At 41.8% G+C, this 26,641-nt stretch overlaps 1 protein-coding gene across 6 annotated transcripts in view; it reads right to left on the reverse strand.

The window, feature by feature from the left end:
- Positions 1-290: 290 nt before the first annotated feature.
- The window catches only part of klhl32 (kelch-like family member 32), a 32,889-nt gene continuing 6,538 nt past the window's right edge, over positions 291-26,641 (reverse strand). For all 6 annotated transcript variants that reach the window (XM_085178588.1, XM_085178587.1, XM_085178586.1 and 3 more), the window contains 8 exons: positions 20,514-20,621; positions 14,307-14,405; positions 10,709-10,924; positions 7,676-8,402; positions 7,467-7,525; positions 5,100-5,292; positions 2,698-2,792; positions 291-1,314 (listed from right to left, as the gene is read on the reverse strand). In XM_085178588.1, the coding sequence (XP_085034714.1) occupies positions 1,153-1,314; positions 2,698-2,792; positions 5,100-5,292; positions 7,467-7,525; positions 7,676-8,402; positions 10,709-10,924; positions 14,307-14,405; positions 20,514-20,621 (1,659 nt within the window). In that variant the 3' untranslated portion in view covers positions 291-1,152. The remainder of the gene's footprint in view (positions 1,315-2,697; positions 2,793-5,099; positions 5,293-7,466; positions 7,526-7,675; positions 8,403-10,708; positions 10,925-14,306; positions 14,406-20,513; positions 20,622-26,641) is intronic.

Consider the following 26,641-nt stretch of genomic DNA (forward strand, 5'->3'; position numbering starts at 1 on the left):
CCACAATCACCAAGTCTCATTTTCTGTCATTGCTAGTCATTTTCCAGCCTCATCAAACTGCAATGCATCTCCTTCATGCGAGGAGCTTTCTGCTGCATCACATTCCTTTTTCCTCCAGCAGCATCAGAGCTGGTTGGAGAATCCATGCATAAAGAAAGAAACTGAGGTGGTTCTTTAAATTAGTGTGCAATTATCTATTGCTGCTAAATAATTCCCACTGAAGAACAGTCATCCTCGCCCCCCGAACTCTTAGAACTACTACTGCTCTTAACAGAACACACTCCTGCGCCTTTTTTCACTTCTCTGTTTGCATCTTTATTCTGCAAATTTTCCAGGTTTTCAACACCTTTCTTTTTGACAGACAAACGGGGGTTTGTTTTGGTCAGAAGTATGTTTTGGACAATCAGCATAATTCAGTATATGGTACGTATGCACGCAGATGGGACTAGACATTCATTAGACCACAGTCTTAGGTCCTGAGTGTATTAACAGTCGCACTCACATAGGTCGTTTTTTTTGTTATCTTATTTGAACTGAAAAAGCTGGCATGGTTATTTATGTACTGATGAGCTCAAGCCTGACACCTACGAACCCAAGTACCAGCACAGGCAATTAGAAAGCAGGCTGTTCTTCAGGCCACCGAAGTGATTATAGGGATCACGTGGAAGTGTTATACAGCAGTTCTAGCTACAAATGCTCCTACAGTACTTTAATGGGTTACAGAAACTGCAGTTTCATTATTATCTTGAGGACAGTTGAGCAGGTCAGCAATATCTGCTTTCCACGTCTTTATTAATAGTTAGGATGACTGTCTTTTTCTTTTTCTCACGTCCCTTTCCTGCAAGATTTATGTTCCCACTTGCTCCTTGTGTCTTCAGTGGTCATGATGTTTGTCTTTGGAAACATACAACCAAAAAATGCTTTATTGTTGTGAACGTAGATTGTTCCTAGAAGTTTAAATAGCTTAAATAACATGGCTCTTGTCAGGAAAATATTATTATTATTACATTTTGGTGTCAGAGATGGTGTGTTTCAGATATAGCCCAATAATCGAGTATTTAAAAAAAAAAAAAAAGAGAGAGAGTTTATCTGAAAGTGCTCCATCCTCTGGTCACATGTTCTGGTTTCCTCACGATTTGTAAAGGAGTGGTTTTAAACAGCACCTATCCTGTGATGGGGTACTTGTAGAGTTTGTAGGTTCGGGCAGGTGAAGTAAGGAGCAGGAAGGAAACAGGCCGCTATCCCATTGGAGGCAAACGGCAATGTTGGCCCATAGAAAACCTCCTCCTTTCCTCCCGTGCTAAGATCCAGCACCTGGAAAGAGAAAACTCATGCAGTATATGGCACAGCTGTAGTAATGGCACTGGGCCAGTACATAGTAATAACAATGTCTTTTCCTTTGGCACCACCACAAGGCATGAAATTTGATACAAACATACGCATCAGCCTCAGGAAAGGTAAGAGATATTGTCCTATTTCAGTCTTTAAAAACTGCTATAGATGACCCTATGCCCATTAATAAATCCCAATTAAGCCTTTTTTAAGTCTTTATATTAATACTAGAGAAAAATTATTTAATGAAAGTCATTTGCTCCTTACTAGATTCCAGCTAGAATGGTCTTCATCTTTAGATTGACGAGCCATGAAAAGTTGGGAAGTTCTTGCTGTTAACTAGGGGAAGGTGGGTTAGATTTGAATTAGTCGCCTACAATAGAGCACTTGTTCCCTACAATACTAGTGAAACCGCTTGAACAACCTACTAAAGCATATACTAACTTAATCAATCATCAAGTCAGTTCAACTTGTGGAATACTAATCCCCTCAGCAGGGCTAGTATGTGCCCCTTTGTGCAAGGAGGAACTGGACGACCTCCAGGAGGCCGCTGGTGTGAATGTCTCCGACCAAACAATCAGAAACAGACTTCATGAGAATGACCCAACGTCCTCCGTAGGAAGTAGTAGGCCCTGTGCTCACTGCCCTGCACTGTGGAGCGTCACTGGCATTTTGCCACAAAATATCAGAATCAGCAGACCCACCACTGGCACCCTTTGCTTTTCACAGATAAGAGCAGGTTCACACTGAGCACATGTAACAGACTAACATCATTCAGTATGACCAGTTTAGTGGTGGGTCAGTAATCCATGAAGGGACACAGACCATTAGGTATCAGGATGAAATCCTTGGATCCATTGTCTGACCCTGTACTGGTGCACAACAATGCACAGCCTCATGTGGTGAGAGCATACAGGCAGTTCCTGAAGGATGAAGGAATTGATACCATTAACTGGGCCCAAACACTCACCTGACCTAAATCCAACAGAACACACCTGGGACCTCTGTCCTTCCAACACTGCCAGTTTGCAATTCCAAACTGCTCAGGAGCTCAGTGATGCCCTGGTCCAGATCTGGGAGGAGATCCCCCAGGACACCATCCATCGTCTCATTAGTAGCCCCCTTCCTTCCTAACACATTACCCAGTCTATATCAGTATAGATATCCAGCATTATTTTTTTGTTACGTCAGTGAGATCTGACCAGCAGTCAGATTTTGACACTTGACACTTGTAAAGTACCATTAAAACAAATGTTTTCCATTGTTAGAGAAATCCTTACTGCTCCTGTTTTTTAGCATTCAGTCTTCTCCATTGGGCTTGTCTGGAGCCTTTTAAATTCACCTGTCTATACTCTGAAGACTCACCTGAATGCATGCCAGAGGCTCGTTGGTCCAAATAGAGTATCCTCCAACTACATAGATCCTGTCATCGTGGACCGCTACTCCAGACTCGTTCTGACCTGAAGAGGACAGAGACGGCACAATGCTTCACTGTGCCAATCAGAGGGCATCCCGGCAATATGACTTCCACATCCCCCAGGAGGCAGAGGGGAAGATAAATGGAGAAAGATGGGGCAAGGGTGGGAGTGTACGCAGAGCTATGGCGTGTTCTCTTTCTGTGACTTTGTCTTTAAACTTTTGCAGATATAATGGGAGGAAAAGATCCGAGAAGAATTGTGTAAAGTCAAACAGGAGTACAGGAGGAGGAGGAAATAACAATAAAGTCATCCAGAATTTAAAGCCTGTAATGGGAAATGAGAAAACATGACCACATCCTACAGTATATGCATGTGAGATTGTCTTGGCAGTGCTTGTGTTCCATCCCACCACTACCCTGTAGGCTAAAAGGTGCAACATACCCTCAGGTCCAAAGTAGACATATAGTCTCTATATGTTTTAATTTAATCATCCTACCACCTACTTGCAGCCAACAGGGAGGCATTATGTGTTGTGTTTCTAATCTAATGAGAGGAGGGCAAAGCCGAGAGTTATACTCAGCCTACGTTTCCAAGCACCACATATGTACAGTGCATAATTGTATTAAAAATATATTGTGTTCTAAATAGATTAGCATTAAAGCTGCTGAAAGCTTGTTTTCAGAAGTGTTTTTCATTAAAGATTTACGACTACATAAAGAGCAATTAAAAGTTCAACTTGGAAAAAAGTTTGATCGACAGTGGCCTTGAGTATCAGCCTGCTGTTAGTCATCACACTGGTATTCAAATGTCACTAAATCCTCTGTGAATTTGGAAATGCTGCCTTTTAATTTGCTCGATTTGACAAAAAACGATCAAGGTTTGCGTGAAAGTGTAATATATGATACTGTGCAAAAGTTTTGAGCCACCCCTCTTAGCTTTATATTTTGCAATAAAAATGGCAAATAGGTGCAGTGCTTAATTGAAATGTACAAACACACATGGAAATGCAGTCACCGTTCCACTGGGACAATTTCTGATGAGGCTTCAGTGAACAGTACATGGATCAACTAAAGGCCCTGATGAATGTCTCAGGTCTTGTGTCAGGTCTTTGCTGGATTTTTCTCCTGTTTCTTAAGGACGTGACTTTCAGAAATTGTTCATCTGCTGTAGATACTTGTACAACATGCTAAGATGTGCAAGGTTTTCTGCTAACAGCACTCCTTGTTGGTGCAAAAAATATTATTTTATGTCTGTCAAACTGATCTTTGGCATTTTTCATAGATTCAACTAAAGAAATGGGAAAAATATTTTTTGTAACAAGCTGCTTGTGGCAAAGTGCATACAGATAGCAAAGAACCAGTTTAAATTCTAAGATGTTTGCATAGACTAACTAAAAACGTCTGAAAACGGCCAGCTTCAAGTACTGGACAATGTATGAAAAACCAGTCATTGTCTGAAGATAAACTTTGAAAGACCTTCAGAAAGCCTGGAGAACTGTGGTTCAAAACAACATTTTTAAAGGTCTCCAAAATATAAAGGAATGGGTGCTGTCTCTTGATGCTGTATGTCTTAAGTTAGCTCTCTTTTATGGCTCCACAGCTCCTGACAGAGCGGGTTCGAGCTGCTAAACACAACAGAAATTGCAATATGTTGCTATGATAGATGAGTTTGTTAACTCAGACTTTATGTGTATGCATGGTGTAGGGCATATCTAACACTTTCAATTTAACATCTTCTCAAAAATAGAATATTAAAGTTGTTGGTCAAAAAAACTACAAACTGATTTATGCTAGGAAGATGGGAGAAGCAAAATGCGTTAACATTTCCCACCCAGTCACTAGTAAAGTCACTCACAGTGGGCAGTGGGTCTTTAGGTCTATTAATATAAAAATTGCTAGTCTGGCTCAAATCAAAGGTATCGTGATCGAGCACCAGCATAAAAGCATTTTGTTCACACCCTATGTGTTTTTTTAATCCTTACCAAACCACCAGCATTAAATAAACAAGTTCTAGTTTAAGATGGATTGTAGTGGTGAATTTCATGATCCTGTCAGGTGAATAGCAGAAGCAAACATTGTTTCTCGATAGAGTCAGTTAACTGCCCCAGTTCTAGTCCTTATCTAAGTTAATCTAACCATCTCCTGACAGTAGCTTTATGTTAGCGCAGACATGACCGTGGCATCACCTATCTCCTCTAACTCTCAGCAAGAAAGCTGCAATTTCTCTGTCACAGCCAAAGCTTCTTCTGCTTCTGTCTAATGGATCATTTCAGGAAAAAGTTGTGCAGGTCACACAGTTATTTCTGAGCATGTATGCATGTTCACACAGTGGCTTCATCGCTTTGCCCACCTGTGAGGAGGCTGAATGAGCACCGCGTCCACTGATCCAGGTCCATATTATAGGAGTCGATGTGGCGGACCAAGATGCGATCGTTGTTGTAATCCAGGTCGTTCCCGCCTAACACGTACAGTTCCCTCCTCACTGCCGCCATGACGTGGTATACTCGCCTCTGCAACATGGGACTGCGGGCCAACCACTGGTCCTGAGGTGGAGGCGAAGGAGGTGGTGAGTAGATATGGGGAGGGAACGGCAGATGGATTTGAAGGGGGGAAAAAAGGGAGAAAATAAGAGATGCAGTACAAAGAGGGAGGCAGAGAGAAACAGCGAGGGTGGAAAGGGAAGGAGGATGAATAAGAAGATTAATATTTAAGCATATCCATGCATGGGTAATTGATGTATGCTCAGCGCTAGATAAATAACGTGACACTGGAGCTCAGGTTTGTACTAATGACTTCCCTCCCTATTTCTAATCATATGTTTCAGCCACTCCATTTTACACCGAGGATCCCTGCTCATTTCACTAAGTGTGTCGAAGTGTATTTTCTGTGTGTGTGTGAGTGCTTGATTGAGGCAGAGAATGAGAGAGAGAAAGTGTGTGTGTGCGTGTGTGTGTGTCTGCTGGGAGCTGACGGGTGGCCATCTGTTGAGGGTAGAGTGGGTGGGGGGTTGCTGTTGCTCTGGCAGGTGAATGTAGATTCATGGTGAATACAAATGAGACTCTCTTCCTCTCTCTTTCGTTTCTTCATTCCCTCGCTTCCACGCAGACATATACAAACACAGACCCATATGGATATGCGCATTACACATATACACACCGCGTACTATATACAGGCTTTAGCAGCTGCCTATAAACACAAGCGATTGAGGTTTAGCCCTCTACATTCCAGTGCAGAAAGGTGTGTTTGACTATTGCACACAGAATCAAAATCATTTAAAGCTCATATTTAATTAAAAAAATACAACCGAAAAAACACGTCAAAAGTTGGAACTAAATTTTACTGTTTGCAACATTTTGTCTTGCTGAAATAAGCAAAGTGGTTGTTTTACCTTTACATACCTTTACAGCTTTGTGTGAAGGAATGTTTTCGCAGGCCTCTACATTGAAAACTAAGGAAGACCAGAGCAAGTATGACCACCTCTATAAAGGTTTTGCAGTTTGCTAGTTGGGGTAAATTCACCCCATTTGAGTGCTCAGAGAAAATGCAAAAAAAAATCCAAGAGTTACATCTCAAACTCTAAAGTTTTCAGTTAGCATGTTAAATGTTAAAATCCATGACAGTGCAATTAGAAAAGGACTGAACAAGTCCAGCTTTTTCAGTTTAAAATGTTTTTCAGAGCACTGTAGAGTCCTGGAAGTGTCGTTTCGCATTAAGCGCACCTTTGCAGATGCACAAATGAATCATACCATGTATACAAATACAATTCCCATCCCAAATCTAGTTTTACTAGTTATCAGAGTGCCTGGGATTTTTTTTTATTGATTCCATACAGTGTGAAAATCAATTAGCAGACACTTGACACCTGCCTGTTGTGCTATCCGTCATTGAGAACGTAAGGTGTGCTTTTATTTCTGGGAGAGAGAAAAAAAATACTCCATTATTATTACACCGACGATGTTTAGGTGTGTACTTTTCCAAAAGTCTCATCATCAGTCAACAATAATTCAAACAGAGTGAACTGTATTATAAGCTAACCTCAGTACAAACTTTCACAGAGAAAAATCTCAGGATCAGTCTCATAATGAGTGGCTCTGAATACTCCAAGGATTCCAAGGACACAACAAGCTCTCAGCCTACTGACATAATAGCAACCAAAACGCTTTACCGAGCAGTTCACATCCACCACAGACCATCAATTTAGAGTTCTGTTTCTGAACACCTGAAAAATGTAACTCAAATAATCTCATCTACTCACATTTGGTCTCCAAAAGCTCCTGAGAAAACAAAAATATGAAGCTTGAGGGAAATTTTGTGTGTCAGCTGTTTGGACCTGGGCGTGTAAAAGGGGGTATTTTGTTTGTTTATTTTTGTACTGATCACTGCTGTTTGCTGTTGATGAGAGTCAGCAGATGAATGAAAACAGTAAGGTTACTGTCAGCAAAACAAAATCACTGTTCAAATAAAGAAAACCCCACTGAAAGTAGAATGAACTGTAGAGTATAATCATACTTCTTTGTAACTTTGTCTCTATCAGCAGCCTCGTTCACAGTAAATTCATTCTTAGCTTATATGTAAATACCGGCTCGAGTTGGCTTTAGTATGTTTTGGGAATATGGTGATAAAGGGTGCCGTAGTATCGAGCATACAGCTGTAATCAGGGAAAATGAACATACATTTCCTCGACACACAGAAACAAATCCAATCAGTCCACAGCTACCTGTTCTGGGTCGTAAACCATCAGCCGGTTTTGGTACTGAGCCGTGTTTGTCACCCCACCTGGAACACAAACAAACATCTCAGGATTTTGGCAGTGACACGTTCTCCTGCAAATGAGTGTGAAAGTGTGTACTTAGATGTGAAGTGAGATAAAAGTAACATATATGGGACCGAATGTGCAGGCTGAGTCTGTGTTCTCTCCTTGTGTACCTGACACCCAGAGCAGGTTGTCAGCAACGCAGCCGGCGTGGCAGGACAACGAGCGGTCAAAGGGCTGGACGAACATCCATTTGTTCCTCTTGGGACAGTAACGCTCCACAGAGGGCAGCACCTGCCTCAGCTCATTCCTGCCTCCCACTGCGTACAGGTACTGCCCCAGAGCTCCCAGGACAAAGTGTTCCCTACATGCCTTCATGGGGGCAATCTCAGTCCAACGGTTGCCCCTGGGGTCATATCTACAGGCGGTCCTTACTGCACATGTCCTCCCAGTGGCGTGCTCCATCTCTCCACCTACGACAAACAGGAAGTTCCCCATTACAGCCACGCAGTGGTGGCTGCGTCCAGTAGGCATGGGGACCAGTTCGCTCCAGTTCGACCCGCCCGCCACTCGCACGTGCTCCTGCACAGCTGGGTTGAAATACCGCAGCTCCCGGACTCTGCTCACCTCCCGCTTCCGACCTCCAACTATGTAGAGGGTGAGGGACTGGAAGCGCGGTCTGGTGCGGGCTGACTGGTGGAGGGGCTGAGCGAAGATGGCGCGGTGGTAGTCCAAGGCCTCATCTACCAGAGCTGCAGCGGTAGGGCTAGACTGGACCAGAGGATGGCTACGCGAAAGGTGGTGCAGTGTAGGGACGTCCATCAGGCCGTAGCGGACGTGCTGCAGAAGGTCCTCGGTGTACTGGTAGCGACAGTCATGCTCGAGCCACAGAACCACCAGCTAAATCCAGAAAGAAGAGAAGATCAGTTGGAGACCAAGAGCAAGCAGGAAGAACAGCGACTACAATATTCATCATGCTGTCATGGTTCCATAAATCAAAAACTGCTCATTCAATTTTAATGTATTATTGATGAAATTATTATTTGAATTCAGTATGGCTCCGTTTTTGTTTCTTTTCAAGTTTTAAATTAGAAACAAAAGTCTCCCTGCTCCAGTCGTTTGTCATCCAGTCCCTTCAAAAGGCAAATAGGAAAGACGTTAGGATAAGAGGGAAGTGTAGAAGGAAAGAATCAGTAGGAAAGACTTTGGGAAAAAATAGAGATAGGGAAAGGAAACCAATGTGAGAAAAAAAAGAAACACTGAAGGACTGCTAATCAGAAATTTTTCTAGACACCTATAGGCTATTATGACAAGATTGAGCCAGCACTACAGCCATAGTTGCTAACACACACACACACACACACACACACACACACACACACACACACACAAGCATTTATTAATCAGCAGCATTCAATATTCAGACTGTAAATATCCACAGGCAGCCTCCTTTGTTTAACGCGGGCGAACCGGGTAGCAGGGAAGGGATTTAATTGAACTTGAGAGCAATGGAAGGTTATTTAGCTGCGACGAGGTGTGAATGTGGGCGAGATGACTGGAGATCACTGATACCATTATCAGGAAAACAAAGTGGTTGTTAGCGCAATCTGCGCAGAGACTGAGAGCTTATTACAGCGAATAAAGGAATAAAGATTTTTAGGGGGAAAAGGGACACGAGGATGGCTAAGAACAAATCAGGGGGAAAAAAACTGTCAATGTCATGACTGCACTGATAATACAGGAGTCGTGATGTGATGTATGCAAACACACTGGATGCGTGCCTTGTCTTTGCTATCCAGACGAAGCCTTCCTTTCCTCATTTCTCCTTTCAGTCCCCTCTGAAGGTGTGAATATGCAACAAACATGCAAGTCAGGCTTCTGTCTTTTTTGTGGTAACTGTGCCACTCTGCTGTCTCGTCTTCCCTTTCCTCCACTGCTCACCCCGCCTCTCTCCTGCTCAATGCTTTAAAGTGACAGTGTGCGTGCGTGCATGTGCGTGAGTGCGTGCGCATGTGTGTGCGTGAGCATGCGTGTGCGCACTACGGCAGCTGACTGTGAAGGTCACGCTGCATCACACAACTTCCTCGGGGCACAGAATAAATCAACTCCTTCTCCCTCCTTCCCCTCCATGCTGAAAGAGAAAGTGTGTGAGAGAGAGAGTGTGTGTATGTGTGTGTGTGTGAGAAAAGAAGAGGGTGAGGGAAAGAGATAGTGAGGGGAGGAGGGGAGACTGAGCAAAGGATGGCAAGATAGAGAGAGAGGGAGAGAGAGGGAGAGGGGAAAAACAAAGGCAGAGAAAATGTGATTTCCAGAGCACGAGAGGCTCTAAGAAAACTCTGAGTGACGATGATTGACGCCCGAGCTAGGTCAGTCCGGTTTTGGCGTGCACCCCACCGCCCTGCAGCCCACCACCCCTTTCGGACGACAGCCCCCGCTCGCCGCTCGCTTCCGTCTGATGCCCAAATTAACCTTCTGGGTGAAGTGAAGGAGCCCCAAAGCAGCCTAATCAGAGGCTGATTATGGCGGCGGTGGCTGGCTAAAGGGTCAGGGTAATTGTGCCATCAGAGGCCTGATTGTTTTCAATCAGACGGGCGGCCGAGTGACAGCTGGGGGATTGGGGCTCTGATGGAGCCGCGGTGGGCCTAATCAGAGAAGAGAAGAAGGAGAGAAAGAAAGAGAGGGGAGAAAAGAAGTGAGAGAGAGCAGGGGTGGCGGTGGTGCGGGGGCTGATTGGAGCAAATGAACAGTCAAAGCAGCGAGTCCCACCCTGCACTGCCGCTTTACTCCGCAATGCCGGCAGTTCATCACGCTTACTATACGCTGACAGACGAACACCCGGTCAAACGCAGCCCTTCCTACTGCACATTGTCATCAACATAAACAAACAGTATATGAGATGCAGATGGCAGTGTTTAATTTCTTGTTTACTAGTCTGAGCGTCTGCTGTGTGTCATGCATTTCTGTACATGTTTGTGTTTTATATATATATATATATATATATATATATATATATATATATATATATATATATATATATATATATGTGTGTGTGTGTGTGTGTGTGTGTGTGTGTGTGTGTGTTTGATGAATTTGGTGCCAAAATGCAATTTCTTCAGATTTGCAATCACAGATGATTGTTTTTCCTGTCATCAGCGTAATAATACTGTGCTTTAACACTTCAGGGCTGCATCTCGTGTGTCTTGTACCTTCCAAATCTCCTCCTCGCTCAGAGAGGTGAGACGGTCGCTCTTCAGCACCTCCCTGAGGAGGCGGTAGGGCAGCTGCAGGGCCTCGTCCTGTCGGCTCTGGCTCAGCTCAGACAGATGCTCCACCAGGAAGCCCACCACGGCCTCCTCTAAGGTGGGGAGGTGGAACAAGTCAGCCACGCGGTACAGCTCCAGGTAGTTGACGCTGCTCAGCTCCTGGGGGATAAATGGACGTCTATGCCATTAGGGTCTGTTAAAAAAACTTTAGAGACAGCTATCAGACTACATGATCCTGGAAACCCACCAAAGTAAACAGTGAGGATGATTTTTGTCTATAGAAAGTCCATAAAAATTAATTTGAGCAGTGACTGAATTATAATTCTATTGAGAATCATTTACAAAGATCGGTTCACATCTGTTGTACCGCTGTGTTATTTCTCATTTTGTTAGCAGGTGTAAATTGTAAGATTTTACCAAATATCCTTCATGTGTTAGCCATTGTTTTGTTCTGAGAATATGTGACATTTACAAATAATAGAAGCCAATCATCCCCACTTCATATTGCATTTATAAGCCACATGCACACTAAGTCTGAATTCAGTGCCACGACAACATTGCGTGTCAAATACTAGAAGACAGTTAGAGAAAGGCGCAAGACTAAGCCCAGTGAGATCTGACTAGTGGAATAAGACTGCCATCTTCTGGCTCTCTTGCAGCATCTACAGCACAAACAGCTCCCCTCTCCTACGGATCGGCCTTTAATAATGTAGCACCTTGATGAATCAGCCACACTCAGAGGTTTTAAAGAACAACATTGCATTACAGCTCACTACATTTCAATTTTGCCACTGTGAAATTAAAAGAAAATGTAGAAAAATCTGAATGAGGGTTTAGAGAATCTTATAAACAACAGTGGCAAGGGTCACACATGCATGCCAGTCAATGTTAAAATGTAATACACTGCAACGGAAATGTATTGATCAAATGCTCAGCGGAACAAATTAGAATCTAACAAATCACACAGATGATCCTGACTGGCTAATGTATCTGATTTTCAAGTGTTTACAGAAAAGTCTTTTTTATTAGTCCGGCCTTACTCTAAGCAAATTGCGTATAGAACATTGAGCTGATGCGATAGCTGTGATGAACACACAAGCGCTTTGCTAGCTAATGACTTATCAATTGTTCTGAATGATAAGTCATGATAAAGGATGGTTATTATTAATACAAAACCAGCAATGATCCTTTTACAACCAGCAGATGGCACATTGGAGCTAAATTTACAGTCCTAATGTAAGACCCAAGTCTTGCCTGAGTTGAAATACAGTGTTAAAGGATTATACCCTCATGGAGGGGAATTGAGGACAACTTCTCCAAACATAATATAAAACATGATATAAATGAATATCAAGTTATGTAAAAAAAAATCCGCTCTTGACCCACGGGAAGTCTTTATCCTTCAAGCTCGGGTCCTCTACCAGAGGCCTGGGAGCTTTAGGGTCCTGTGCAGTATCTTTGCTGTTCCTAGGACTGCACTCTTGTATATAGATAGATAGACAGACAGACAGACAGATAGATTCAAAGCTCCTCTTTGGATTTTCAGTACAGTTCTTGTGTAATTTGGCATGCCTCAGCCTTTTCTCCCTGCACCCCCCCCCCCTCCCCCTTCAGAATAGCTTCTTGACAGCCACCCTTCCACTGAGACTGTCATCCTTTTTTTAGGACACACTGCACACCATGCAAGTCACGCTTTCAGCTAATAGCTTTTTAGGAATCATCTTGTTGTTTTTCTGCCTGTCAAACTGTGATCTTCAGCATTTTTCGTAGACTCAACAGTAACATGTAACAAAGTGCCTAAACGTGTCATTTAAAATAGGTTCTTTTGCTCTGCTCCCTGCTGTGTGTTGACACAACATTGGTTCACCCTTTAGGAGCTTTTTTATGCTTGAATGATTCATAGATCAGTGTTAAGTGGTTTAATAAACAAAACACATCCTCAGAAAACAGTTAGGTAAAAGGACTGGACGGAAAACGAGTGAAAAAGTAGCCAATTCCAAAGAAAAGCTCTGAAGGAACATCAGAAAGTTGCTGCTCAAGACCGCTATCTATCTATCTATCTATCTATCTATCTATCTATCTATCTATCTATCTATCTATCTATCTATCTATCTATCTATCTATCTATGTTATGAAAAGTCACTTATTCCATTCTGAGGAAGCATGGTGCTTACTATAAAGCCATGTATCAGATATCTTAGACTATTTCTGTTCAACAGCAACCTCCACCTGAGTTGCTTTTTATTTACAGCAGCGCTTCGCTACATACCCAGAGGACAGTAGGCCGACTTTGCTTCTGTTCTAACACATGCATCTTGCGATAAAATGCATGAAACACACGTCAGCGTGGCCCAATTCTTGAAATGATCTGGCCTGAGGTACCGTGCTGTAGACGACAGGCATAAACCCAGCAGAAGTGTCCTTGAGCAACAACACTAAACGCTTCCCAGGTCTGGGGCTTGCATCCTCTAACTGACCTTTAAACATTCACACTAGACCATCAGTAGATGGAAGAACTGCAGCACTCTTCCTGTGCATGAATTAGTTTTGACTTTGCGGTCAAGGTATTTAGAAGAAATAGCTCGACATTTTTCAAGACACACCATTTTTTTTTAAAGATGAAAAGATTGATCCCAGTTTAATTTCTTTAGACACAAAGTGTGAGCCTGTCTCTGTCAAAAGAAAAAAAATGAAAAAAACAGTTAAACTAGAGGCACCTCTGCATCTCACTAATTAACACATTATAGCCTAAGTGAGTTTGACTAACAACAACAACGCAGAAACAGACGTTAACACATACACTGTTGTTGTAGAGGTTTGAACCCTTTGGAATTTTTACATTTCTCAAATAGGTCCTAAAACATCACCTGATTTTTACACAAGTACCAAAAGTAGAAATTACCTAATTAAAGGTAACGACAAAGAGATTGAAGAAAAGGACTCTTTGATCCAATTCTAGTCATTTGCTCTTTTACTGGTTTAGATGGGGACACCATGTCAGTATTTTAATATGCAAGCAGTCCATATCAATATAATCACAATAATCTTGATATAAAATTGCATTATTTTCCTAACAAAGGTGAGATGCCTTTCACACACCCTAATAACTGCAACAGCTCACAGTTCTTACACATAATATCTTCCTTTCTGAAAATTATATAGTAATTAAAGAAAACTGGAAAGAAACACAGGAGATACTTGACAGTTTGGATAATGATTTAGGAAATGTGTAAAATGACCTATGTAAGCTATTCAACCCCAAGTAAGGTGACTCATTTGTAAAAATTCCCCCGATATAACAGGCAGATAGGATCAAACGGAGCAACTGTTCCTGAGTGGACCATACCTCTCACACATCAGTGTTATTACCAGATTTTCATTAACCTGATGAGGACTTTGTAGCATGAATCTGTTTCTGCGCTGATTTCTTTTCCTAATGTCCGCAGTTCCCAGCTCACACACAAGGACACCAGAACATGTGAACATTTGTGTGCATGCGTGCATTCATGTGCGCGTGTGCGTCTGTGCTTTGCGCACGCACCTGGATGAGGTAGTGTGAGCAGAGGCTGAGGAGCTCCAGCAGCTGAAGGTGGCTGCCTGCAGACAGAACGTCCTGGATCACCGCTGGCTCCAGCAGAATCTGGTTCAGAGCATTCAAACAGGGTCATTAGGTTTCTTTTTTTAACATTTGTGTCTGAGTGTCCGTTTCACTGCAGCTGAGCTCTAGGTCGTTTTCAAGTCATGACTTTTTCTGAACTTTTGTACTGTACTGTACAATTTTCTTGGAACATTTCAGAAAATGTGTTCCAAAAAATCACAAGATTTCTGGAATAATGTCTTTAATATTTATCCATAATGCACCATGCTACATTTGATAAAAACTAAACACAGCATTTTAGCCCAGAGACATTAATCCAGCTATCAAGCATGTGAGAAAAAGATGATTTATTTTTTCATGTCCTAACACATACAACCTTAGAACTAAAAAAAAGTATATATATTTGTAAATTCTTTCTTATTTTCACTCTTTAGTTGGGCTAAGTTTGATTTCCACTGGTTAAATGTAAAAATGTTTCGGACAGTGCAACAGATGATGCGGAAACGAACAAAAAAACCCTGCTTGACCATTGTGCTTGATTTGCCATTATTCTCCTCGCAGTGCAGCAACATATTCAGGCAATTATTTCTGCACAGTTTCTGCCAAAATGCTTCCTGTTTAGCTAAATGAGCAGCGGATGAAAATTATGCACTGAAAGCTTCCTTCTGTTTCCTCCATATTACCCACCCATATGCAACATAACGCTCTGCAACGCAGCCAGTTCGTTCTCGTAAGCTCTTAGGAGCAGAGCCAGGTAGGGGTGGAGAACTGCGCAGAGGGTGGCATCACTTAAATCGTAACCCAGTCACACTAGACACCATGCTATCTCCCTCATCCTGTGGAATCACCTGTCCCACAGTTTAGATTGGTTTAAAAAAAAAAAAAAAAAAAAAACCCTACAAAACCTTTGATAATCCCTTCAGCAGCTCTGCCCTACATATCCACAGAGCTGTGACTGCATCAGCAGTGAAAGTGTGAAAAATGACTTCATCATTTGTCTCTCTCACCCATCGGTACTGTTGCCACAGTAATGGACTGAACATTGTTTAGCAGGCCTCAGGAGTATCAATTTTGCTGGAGCCTACTGATTATTTATGAATCTGAAAAACAAAATGAGCAGATCTGAATACAAATGTGTTACTTAATTCTACTGCATGTTTGTCCATTCAGTCTACATGATTGCTCTCACTGCATTATAACGCATTATTTGGCCACTTTAGGATTCATGTAAACACTTCATTTGAAATCATCAGGCTACTTGTTTATAATAGTATAATATAAAACCACTTAGAAAATATTCCCAGCAAGCCGCTCTGATAAGATTTTTTTTTCTACCCTCCTTCTCCACAATTAGCTGCATCTGCACATTCCCATTTATCACAGTATGGTTTCCTTCCAGGCCTGGGCAGGAATCCAGTTAACAAGCCACACCATCTATGGGCCTCATAAGCTTAACATATTAAGACAGAGAGCAATAGCAAGTGGTTTTCGCTTCATTAACAAGAATCTAGACACACTGAGCTAGAGAAGAAAAAAAAACAGCAGAACAGAGCAGATAAAAATGTTGATTTGAAAAAACTAATTTCCAAGCACCTCTTCATCTATTCGGTCACTATGAACTGAGGAAAGCATGCTATCAAAAACATCAAACCCCGCATTTTTTCCCTTTTTCACTCAATCAGCATCCTGTCAGGCAGCAGCAATGATGACTGTAATAACAGTAAGTGAACTCTCTTCATATCGTGCTCTCCTATCCACTCCAGAAGCCCACTACAGTTAGAGCACCTCTACCTCACACAGCAGAAGTCAGTTTTATAACGCCATGCCCGCTTCAGTGTGGGAGTACAGTGAGCTCTTGTGTAAACCAGCAGTTTTTGCCGCTTACTAGCTTTCACCTGGAGGAGATATAAAATGGAAGAAGATGCGTGTAAGGCAGAACGCATGTCCTCTGCCATGTGATCTGGTACACGTGTGGCTAATAAAACTGTGGCAGCGCTGCAGGATGTTTAATTGATTGAGAGATCCACTGTGGTTGGCAGCCAGTAAAAAAATAAAAGAAATCCTATGAAGCTACTGATGGCATGCCTCCTCCTTCACCCTGCTGGCCTATGACATGTGGCTAAAGGATTTTTAGTAGGTCATTATTAACGGTCTGGGGGTAAGCTTATTGCCCTCATCTCATCTGCTATCATCTCCTCTGGGCAGACAGGAGCTGAGCCAACCAAAGCAGGGCGGCTTGCAAGCCTGCTGTTGACCTACTTACACTGGCTAAGCGACTCACTCTTTGCTCATTTCCACTGTGGAAATAAAATTAGGAGTAATTACAAAGTTCCTGGCCTCTTGGTACACAAAATAAGCCACTGGGCAGCTTAGTGAAGCAAGAATCATTGGCACAAAAAATGTCAAGAAAGGTTTACAGGAATTCTCACGCACTCGTTCTTTGTTGACTGGGCGACAAGACAAGGACATGAACTCACAAGAACCACTGAAATGTAATTGTGTGCTCTTCTGTTTTTATTTTGACCAGAGTGGCCAGGGCAGGGGCCAGTTCATAGTAAAAATCTGATGAAGCACCTGCACACTCCATCATCCAGCGGTAGGAGCTTATGCTGCTGAGATTAAAGAGGTAATCTGCAGAATCCATGTTTTTATTTAGTTTTGTGACATATTTGGCACTGATAGAATATTAACTTATTTTCAGCTTTAAAGTAAATGTACAGTATTTGAGTATTTCAAATTTGTATGCTGTTTTTCTACTCCCATTTAATTATAAAATATAGCTAGTACATAGGCTTTTTAATCTACTAACATCATCTTGGTCAGCTTATGAACTACATAATGCTCTTTGACAGATAACCCTCTGGCATTCAAAGTAGTCAAATTTATCTTTACTTTGACCAGCCACAGCGTCTCTACTACTAGCAAAAACCAGGCCCGTGGTTCTTGTTCGCTTTGCTAATATATGAAAACACAGACGTGTGTTCATTTATCATGTTATTATTTTTTTTATCTTATTTTTATTTATTATTTCACCATATATAGTGATACAGTAAAAACTGATTTTCATAAATAATAAATACACACATTCATTATTCTTAAATCAATTACCAGCATCACTGTTTAATGAACACTTATTTACAGGTATGCATGACAACACAGTCCCAAACTGCAAAAAATTGTTTAGCAAGATATTTAGTAACAAACAACAATGTTCTGTGAAGGTTCTCAGTCATCCAGGTCATCGTAGTCTAAGGAGCTTGGAAAGAAAAGCGTCTGGACTTCTTTGAGTTGCTTGAAGACGTTTCACCTCTCATCCGAGAAGCTTCTTCAGTTCTAAGGGTCAAATGGTGGAGAGTCCCAGATTTAAACCCAGTGGGAGTTTCCCCCCAAAGAGGGACAAAGGACCCCCTGATGATCCTCTACCTAATCACATGAGCCAAGGTGTGAAAGTGGGTGTCGGTCACAATCAGCCAGGGTTTTGGGTGAGCTCATTGTGAAACCTGGCCCCACCCTATCATGTGATTTCCTGAGGTCAGATGGCCCAGGGTGTGAGTGGACGTTAAGGCGTCTGGGAAGGGAACTCAAAAATGGATTATAGATGGCAGACAGTTGGTGTTATAAACCACCGCCTCTGTTGATGGATGGTCGCTCACAGTGGACGTAAATGGCTTCTTTCACTCCTCTTTCAAACCATCTGTCCTCTCTGTCCAAAATGTGAAGATTGGCATCCTCGTAAGAGTGACCTTTGTCCTTTAGATGCAGATGGACTGCTGAGTCTTGTCCCGTGGAGGTGGCTCTTCTATGTTGTGCCATGCGCTTGTGAAGTGGCTGTTTGGTCTCTCCAATGTAGAGGTCTGGGCCTTCCTCGCTGCACTGTACAGCATACACCGCATTGTTAAGTTTGTGTTTAGGAGTTTTGTCTTTCGGGTGAACCAGTTTCTGTCTGAGTGTGTTGCTGGGTCTGAAGTACACCGGGATGTCATGCTTGGAGAAAACTCTCCTGAGTTTCTCTGATACACTGGCTACATAGGGGATGACGATGTTGTTGCGTCTGTTTTTCTTATCCTCCCTCGCTGGTGTCTGATCTTCTTTTCTGTGCCTCTTTGCTGACTTTATGAACGCCCAATTAGGATAACCGCATGTTTTAAGTGCTTCCTTTACATGTGTGTGTTCCTTCTTTTCCCCTTCAAGCTTAGAGGGAACATGTTCTGCCCGGTGGTGTAGGGTCCTAATTACTCCAAGTTTGTGTTCCAGAGGGTGATGGGAGTCAAAGAGGCCTTAACGTCCACTCACATCCTGGGCCATCTGACCTCAGGAAATCACATGATAGGGTGGTGCCAGGTTTCACAATGAGCTCACCCGAAACCCTGGCTGATTGTGACCCACATCCACCATTTGACCCTTAGAACTGAAGAAGCTTCTCGGATGAGAGGTGAAACGTCTTCAAGCAACTCTAAGAAGTCCAGACGCTTTTCTTTCCAAGCTCCTTAAACAACAATATACATGTACATGTAAAGTGTATATATCAAAGAAGAACAGCACTGGAATCAATTCTGCAAATATTCTTCATAGCTTGTTAGCCAGTTATGTTGCGTGCTGCTATGCTAGCTGAGGGAGTTAGTTTAGTGTTTGGCTACTGTCTGCCAGTACTAAGAACATGCTGGTTAGCTTAGCATGCTGAGTAGCTGCACTGTGCTTGCTTATATAGCTTGGTTAGCTTGGCTAAATAAATTTGCTAAACCACGTGAGTGTTTATGTTGTCTTTATATGGTGTATTTCAGTGAACAGTAGGGAAAACAAACATAACTTGCATCTCAGAGATTGCTGCTAGCCAGCCCATTTACTTGTTTTCTAGGACTGTATATTAAAAAAATGGATGGATTTTGTATCAGTCAAACAGTCAAGATGTGACTGAAGTCCAGACTTTCAGCTTTAACTCAAAGGGTTTAACAGAAGTATCTTTTTAACAAAGTGAATTCCAAAGTGGGGGCCGGTACTGCAGGTAGGCTGTAGTAATAACAGAAATTCAGTGTGAAATTATTTACAGTTGCATAATTATATATGTAAATGAATTTGTTTAGATAAAAAGTGAATTAAAACTGGTAATAAGAGGCCGTTAGTTTGTGATATTACTCCTTGCTCTGACCTAAATTTACTTACTCTTGTATTGAAATTTGTGTCCCAGTGGCAGGTGGGTCACACATGGGCTTTAACACTTTACATATGGATGAGTGGTGATTTATAGCCAAAGGCCTGTGTTGTTTATGTTTCCTGAATAAAACAGTCAAGGAAATACATCACTTTCTCTTGTATTTTCATTAGAGTGAAGATTTAAGTTTGGGTGAGCCCCAGGAGATTTTCTGATTTTTTAGTGGGACACGGCATTTTCTGGTTTTTAAGTGGGACACGGCACTCTTCACTTTGAGAATTGTCAAAGTGAAGTGAAGAACCCTGCTCAAAGGACACACAGGCACAGAATGGCTGCATTAAATTGCAGTCCTGTATAGTCCTGAACTTAAAAGTGCAATCGTGACTGCAAAAAAAAGGGGACTGCACGTAGCACCATTTTTTATATACAGTGAAACACCGGTTATTATGGGGGTTCACCACACATGCAAAAGAGATGCTTGCGTTATTACTGTATATTTTTATATTAAAAACATGTATATTATTTCTTGCACTACAGGTTAAAGCATTTCATTCCAGAGAGGTTGCAAATTTAAAGCAACGAAGGCTGATCAATTGAGCAGGCCTAAACATCCAAATGAGATGAAACTGCCAATCAGGCAAATGGGATCAGGCAATGTAGCTTAGCCTTGAAACAGTGTAGAAAGTAAGGCTGATTAGGCAGCCAAATAAGGATTCAATAAATCAGAGTCAACAAACTATGTCACCTGGCAGAGAACTTGGTTGCTAAACCTAATGATACATCAGAACAATTTAACAGTAGTAGTGGACGTTCACCCACAGTTTAGCAAATGTAATGATATGTACTGATAAATAACTTTCTGGATATTAATCTAAAAATTTCTGTGTGGTGTACTGTGATTTCTTTTCATGAGATTTTCTGTCGACAGCATTTCCATCTCTGCAAATGTTGTTGTTGTTTTGGGTTTTTTTGTCAGTTTGCTCACGATGGCTCAAACTCACCTGTCCAGTGTAAGCGAAATCTAAAGCGTGCTTCAGTCCAACGCTGGTCACTCCCTGCAGAGTCACTTCATCTGCCTCGCTCTCCACCATGCACAGGCTGAACATGGCCTAATGACACAGAGCCAAAACATGGAGGTCAGCTGAGGGAACATTACATCGCACATATTTCATGTGGCATTTTCTTTCTTTGTTGAAATAAAAGAAGCAAACACATATAATACTGTATTAGAAAAAGTCCAGTGATCACAACCATTCACATTTGTTTCTCCAGTCTTTCAGACGTGGCTCTGGAGGTTCATCATATAAATATCTGGAGGTTACGACACACTGAGAAAAAAACAAAACAAAAAAACAGCTTGATAGTTAATCAAAACCTGCCAGACGCAGCATCCTAGAACCCTTTTCGTATTGATTTACCTGCCTTGGCTCTGAAGGTCAACAGAAAGAAATAGCACAATCAGTACTTTCTGTTATACCCCTCTGTCTTTCCCTCGTCCTGTCTCACACACACACACACACACATGTGCACGAGCACAGTACATGTCAAACTCCATGTGAAATCAAAGCCGTGGACACAGCATCTGCAGTCTGGCCCTGCTGTGTGTGAGTCCACCTTGCTGCTCGCTAATCAAAGCTATTGATTGGTGTCACACCATGAAGGGATGACAGGGCTATTGATCATGGCCAACCAGCAGTGCGCAGCAGTGTTGAGGGGAAGAGAGAGAGAAGGAGTTTTACAGGTCAAGCATGGCCATGATGACGATCATCTGCTACCTGTCACCTGAGTTCTGAGCTAGAGTAACGTTATACCATCTTTAAGTGTGGTGTCTCAATGTTTCTCCTGTAATGGCACAAACAGCACCACTAAACCGCTTTTGAAAATTAATTCCAGCTGTTTCTGTATCCACAGTTTCCTTGCTTTTCAGGATAGTGATCTTAGCTAACTTGCAATTTTAAAGTATCTTTTTAATCACAGTGCAATGTGCAATACGGTCGCTCCACTCTATCTCTACTGAGACTCTGGTGTGTGACAGCATTTTAAGCTTCAAAAGCCCTCGGGCTGCCTGGTTATCGCAGGATCTCCTTCTGTTGTGAAAGCCACATTCATTTCGCTTATAATGAATGTGGCTTTCCCTGATTCATAGCACACATGAACTTTCACCAGACACCAACGCCCACCCCCTTCTCTGGCAAATGGCCCTTCTGTATTGTGAGCATGATGTGAGAAATGGGTTGCGCTGAGTTTTAAACCAGTGTCTGCGTATCTGTCTTCAAAGCTCAGTCTTGTTGATCCACCACCCGGGATGTGATAGTGGCTGAGCTTTGGTCAGTGTCTGCAAGAACATAAAACACACACAAAAAAGCATTGAGACACAAGCAGGAAGTAAAGAGTGGAGGACAAACAATATAGACTGCCTACGATAGACAGAGACAGGGCACCCTGAGAAGTGCTCATAGAGTTGTGTGCCTTCAGCATGAGCGCTCCTGACCTTGGTGAAGGAGCTCAGGGAGCGCTGGTGGTGACGGATGGCTACCCTGATTTGGGATATAGATCCATCGCAGAGACACATTGCGCCACAGAGCCACACTCGCTGCAGTCGTTTCACACACTGCTGCAGTGGGGGTGTAGCGTTGCAGTTAGCCTGACCCGCTGGCAAAATTTGTGTGTGCCTGCTTGGCCGATCATACCATAGAGGACTCGTGACTTCCTCACGCACCCAGTGAAAAATTACAGTATTCAGTCTGAGAAAAGTAGTGGTTTATCTCCAGGGAAGGAGACTACACTTGCAAGTATGTTTATTAGAAAAGACCAAAAAGAAAAGTTGAATGTATTTGGTAAATGGATGATTTTGCTTTTTGGGGCTCTTCACTTTAATATTTCTATTTTACACTGATTCTTATCTTATAATAGAGAAACAAAAATGTCTTCTTTTTGTTTTAACTGAATTTTACATTAAAAATGTATGACGGTCTTCCAATACTTTGAAAAGAAATTAGTTCTGCCCTCTACCTGGCTACCTTTATGATGAACGTGCACAGTAATTAAAAAAAAAGTGGAGTAGTTTCATATACAACAACAATATCCCATTTAGGAAGACATTCTCCAACTTAATCTGTGTTTCTGCTTTGTGAGTGTCCAGTGGAATTTTCTTATAAACCTTTCAGACTGCATTTGTTTGTTCTTCTTTGGATTTTTCTGGAATTTTCCTATGTTCCTATGTTGCCGGGACCTTTAGATCAGAGAAAATAGTATTAAACGAGACATGTTTACACTTTGGTACTGCTTGGTAAAGTTTAATTGGAATGTTTGTTCCATAACTGCTGCAATCTGTTAAATTGCCAGAGGCTCAGCTGTTAAGCTTTTTAAAGACCAATGTGTGTATCAGTACATTTGAACTGAATCTGCCAACTGCTCTCGTTCTTGGTGCCAAGAAATGAGGAAAGTTTACAAGGATTCAGAGTACTTACTTAATTTTACTTAAGACTGTGCACAAAAACTTGTGAAAACCATTCATTTGTTAATTCAACCTTCCTGTCCTTAACTGCCTCAGTAGAAAGAAATAAACATGGTCAGCATTTCTATGGTAAACTGCGTGGTGATTTTGTGATTGGATTTAGATGCATAGTGCTCACAGAGCACAACATAAAGGAAAGCTCACCACAAACCCAGGATATCAGCTGATATATAATTAGGGATGGGTACCGGTATCCGGTGCCATTGTGGCACCAGTTCTGACATAAACGGTAGTTTATTTCGGTGCTTTTTTTTTCCTGAGATGTCATACACTTTGGATTCTAGCCAATCATTTTACCTTTGCAAGCGTAGTAGGCGGGCCCAGGTACGTATGTTCTTTTAGAGCAGAGCTACAGATTAAAAATGCCCAAGGCGAAGCGGTCAAAATGATAAATGGCCTGTATTTGTATAGCGCTTTACTAGTCCCTAAGGAACCCAAAGCGCTGGGAAACAGCTAAACATGAGAGGTTTTTAGACAAAATTGGTGTTTTTTCCATTGATTAAGCACTGCTTCCAACCAAGAGTGATACCATATATGCCCTATAGCTGCAGAAAAGGCTAACATTGTTATCTTTTTACAAAAAAACAGCTAAACATGAGAGGTTTTTGGACAAAGTTTGGGTTCTACATTCTTTAAGCACCAGTTCGAGCACTGTTTAAGCACCGGCACCGTTTCAAAAGTACCGGTTTGGTACTGGTATCGGATAAAACCTAAACGATAGCCCATCCCTATATATAATTGGCAAATCTCATATGGAGCACATTTTTTCATCTGCACGCCACTCTGCAACCCACAGCTCCTGTTTTGGATGGACTGGTATCGATACTTACAAAGTGCTTGAGGTTCAGTATCTTGTTTGAGGATACTTCAACATGCAGACCGGAGGAGCCAGGGACCAATTCACTGACTTTCTGATAGGCAGACAACCCACTCTATATCCTGAGTCATGAACACAGTTTAATGCTGCATTTGACTTAATCTGTCTGTGTCCTTGAATCCAGCCCAATTCTGTGCCAGTGCACATGGAAGGGCTGGGAAGTTGCCCATGCCATCAAATTGTAACTTTTGCTGCCCTATTGCCCACGTCTCTCTTGAAAATGACATTTTAACCTCAATGAGACTTTTTCACCTGGATAAATAAAGGATAATAACATAAATTCCTGAAGATTAAAATAAATGTATTTTTTTACTATAGTGTTCCTATCTGAACTTTGATTGCTATAAATAAACAGATGATTAAGAGCAACAGTTTGTTTATTCTTGACAGCCACTCTGTTCTCCTTTCTACTTTATAAAGAAAGACCTTGTAGTTATGATTCAACTGCATCTTTACATTTTTAATGTTCAAGATTCAAAATTCTTTATTTGAATCTTGAGTTTTCAAATAATACATAACTTATATACCACTGTAATTGATAAATGTACGTTATGTTTTTAAATGCAGTCACATTAAAATTTAAGTGCACTGCATCACTCTGTAGTTTGTAGAAGCACCTTTAGAAAAAGTTGATAAGTGATACAGTTTTGCCCCATACTTCTTTACAATAATGCAGTACACTGAGGTTAGTGGGTATTTATATATGCATAGCACAGTATTCCAGTCAGGTTGACGTCTGCAGCACCTTGATTTTTTTTTTTTTCAGCTGTTCTGTTATAGACTTGTTACTGTGCTTGAGACCATTGTCTTGTTGACTTTCTCCTGGCAACACTTTAAGCCATTCTTGTTGAGTCTTTATCAAATTATATTTTCAAGAACTTTAATATTAATATGCTCAGTGAGGCCTGTATAGTATAGTCTAACATTTAGCTCTTAGGACTTTTGCAGTATTTTGAGCATTGTTTAGTCTGAGCTTAAAATAAATGTTCTGGGACATACACTCCTGGGAAGAGTTTAGGATTGTGTTAAGATCCTCCAAACCAGGAAACAGCCAAAACTTTTGCATTTGTAGAGGTGCTCACAGTTGCTGATTATCAGCTAATGGCTGCTAATAAAGAAAAACAGAGCTGCAAAGAGGTTTGTAAATACTTTTCACACGACTGTAAATTGTTCCATTGGTCTAATATTTTTATTGGAAATGGTCTCATCTAAAAATAATATAGAGCTATACTATTATATTATATATTTTCATAAATCCTCAGGATTGAGATACAGGCGGATATGCTTTCACCTTTCTGACTTGGTGTTCTACCTACAGCTTTAAAGAAAAGAACATTTCAGGCTTGTGTCTGTTGGAGTCAAATTGTTAAATGTTGCCATTATTGTACTTAAATTTGTAAGTCTTGGTTCAAACTGTATGATCAAAGACATTCCTTTGTTTCTGACCCCCTCCCCAGCCTGTTGAATGGTGGGGGAGGCTGCAGTGTTTTATTATAGGGACACATCCTATGTGAAGGTTCTGTTTTCTTGTTTAGTAAACTTCCTGCCTTTATGACCCTTTGGTGAGCAGGAGGTCACACAAATGCACCCCCAAACACAAGCACACACACTCACAGGCACCTACACACACACACACATTCTCGCACATGCATACACACACATACAAGGGCCCGACACACCACAGGGGGTGTTACAATGGGTGGTGCCTGTGTAAACTGTAACTGTATTCAATAAAAAGGCTGCAAGGAAGGCTGTTTATTTGAAGTTGGCTAGGAAACAGGTGAGGAGCGTTCAGCTCCAAGAGCCTGGTGGACCAGCCTCCATTGCTAGCAAGTAAAATCGATCGATTGCTGTTCGTCTTGCTTCGTTAACGGGAATAAGTCTCTAAACCCGCGGGGCCTGTGGAATCACAGACCCAACAGTGTCAAATTCTCATAAATGAAATCAATACAGCTCAGTTAAACAGAGCTCAACTCTTTCCATAGGCAGTCCATATAGTGTGTTGTACCTCTGTGCATGCAGTCCGGATATATATAATAAACAATGCAACTGCCTAATGCGACATCAGTGCCACAGTAGTACCTGCAAACTCCTTTTCTAAAGTATTCAGAAGAAAAAAATAAATAGGCTGTTGCTACTATAAATACCTGAAAGGGGAATTCACAAACTTTCAATTTTGTATGCAGCAGTGAATCTATTTCCACTTATTCCACAGCTTGCTACAAATAGCACAGTATACATTGAATCCCCACGCACCAACTTCCTCACAGGGATCAACTTACATCAGATGCCATTATCAAATCGAGCTATATTGGATTAGACAGAGGATTGATCGTCTATAAATGATCTACAGGAAATACCGATCAGTCTTTTAAATAGTGTTGTCACAAAGCAATATATGACTTTTACTTAGTGTAGTTTGTGACATTTCTATTGAAAATAGTGACTGTTTTTTGGTAAAGGCTCCTTCCTAACTGATGGGCGAACAGACAACATTTTGTGTGTGGGTACTTTCTCGCTGACAGCGGTGTGCTTGTGAGGCTGGTGTGACTGATTGTGGCTGTATCTCGCCAAGCTGTCCAGACGTCTTAGTAATGTGATGGGACTGGAAGAGGCAGGTGACACATTCAGGACAAGTTCCAGGTACACAACTCGTGCTTGGTCAGGTATTTCATTACAATCCCTCATGCCCGCTGGACTATATAATGTGTTCTAATCACTGCAGGTGTTTGCCT

Source organism: Neolamprologus multifasciatus, chromosome 11 (genome assembly GCF_963576455.1).
Source record: "Neolamprologus multifasciatus chromosome 11, fNeoMul1.2, whole genome shotgun sequence".
Classification (NCBI taxonomy): domain Eukaryota; kingdom Metazoa; phylum Chordata; class Actinopteri; order Cichliformes; family Cichlidae; genus Neolamprologus; species Neolamprologus multifasciatus.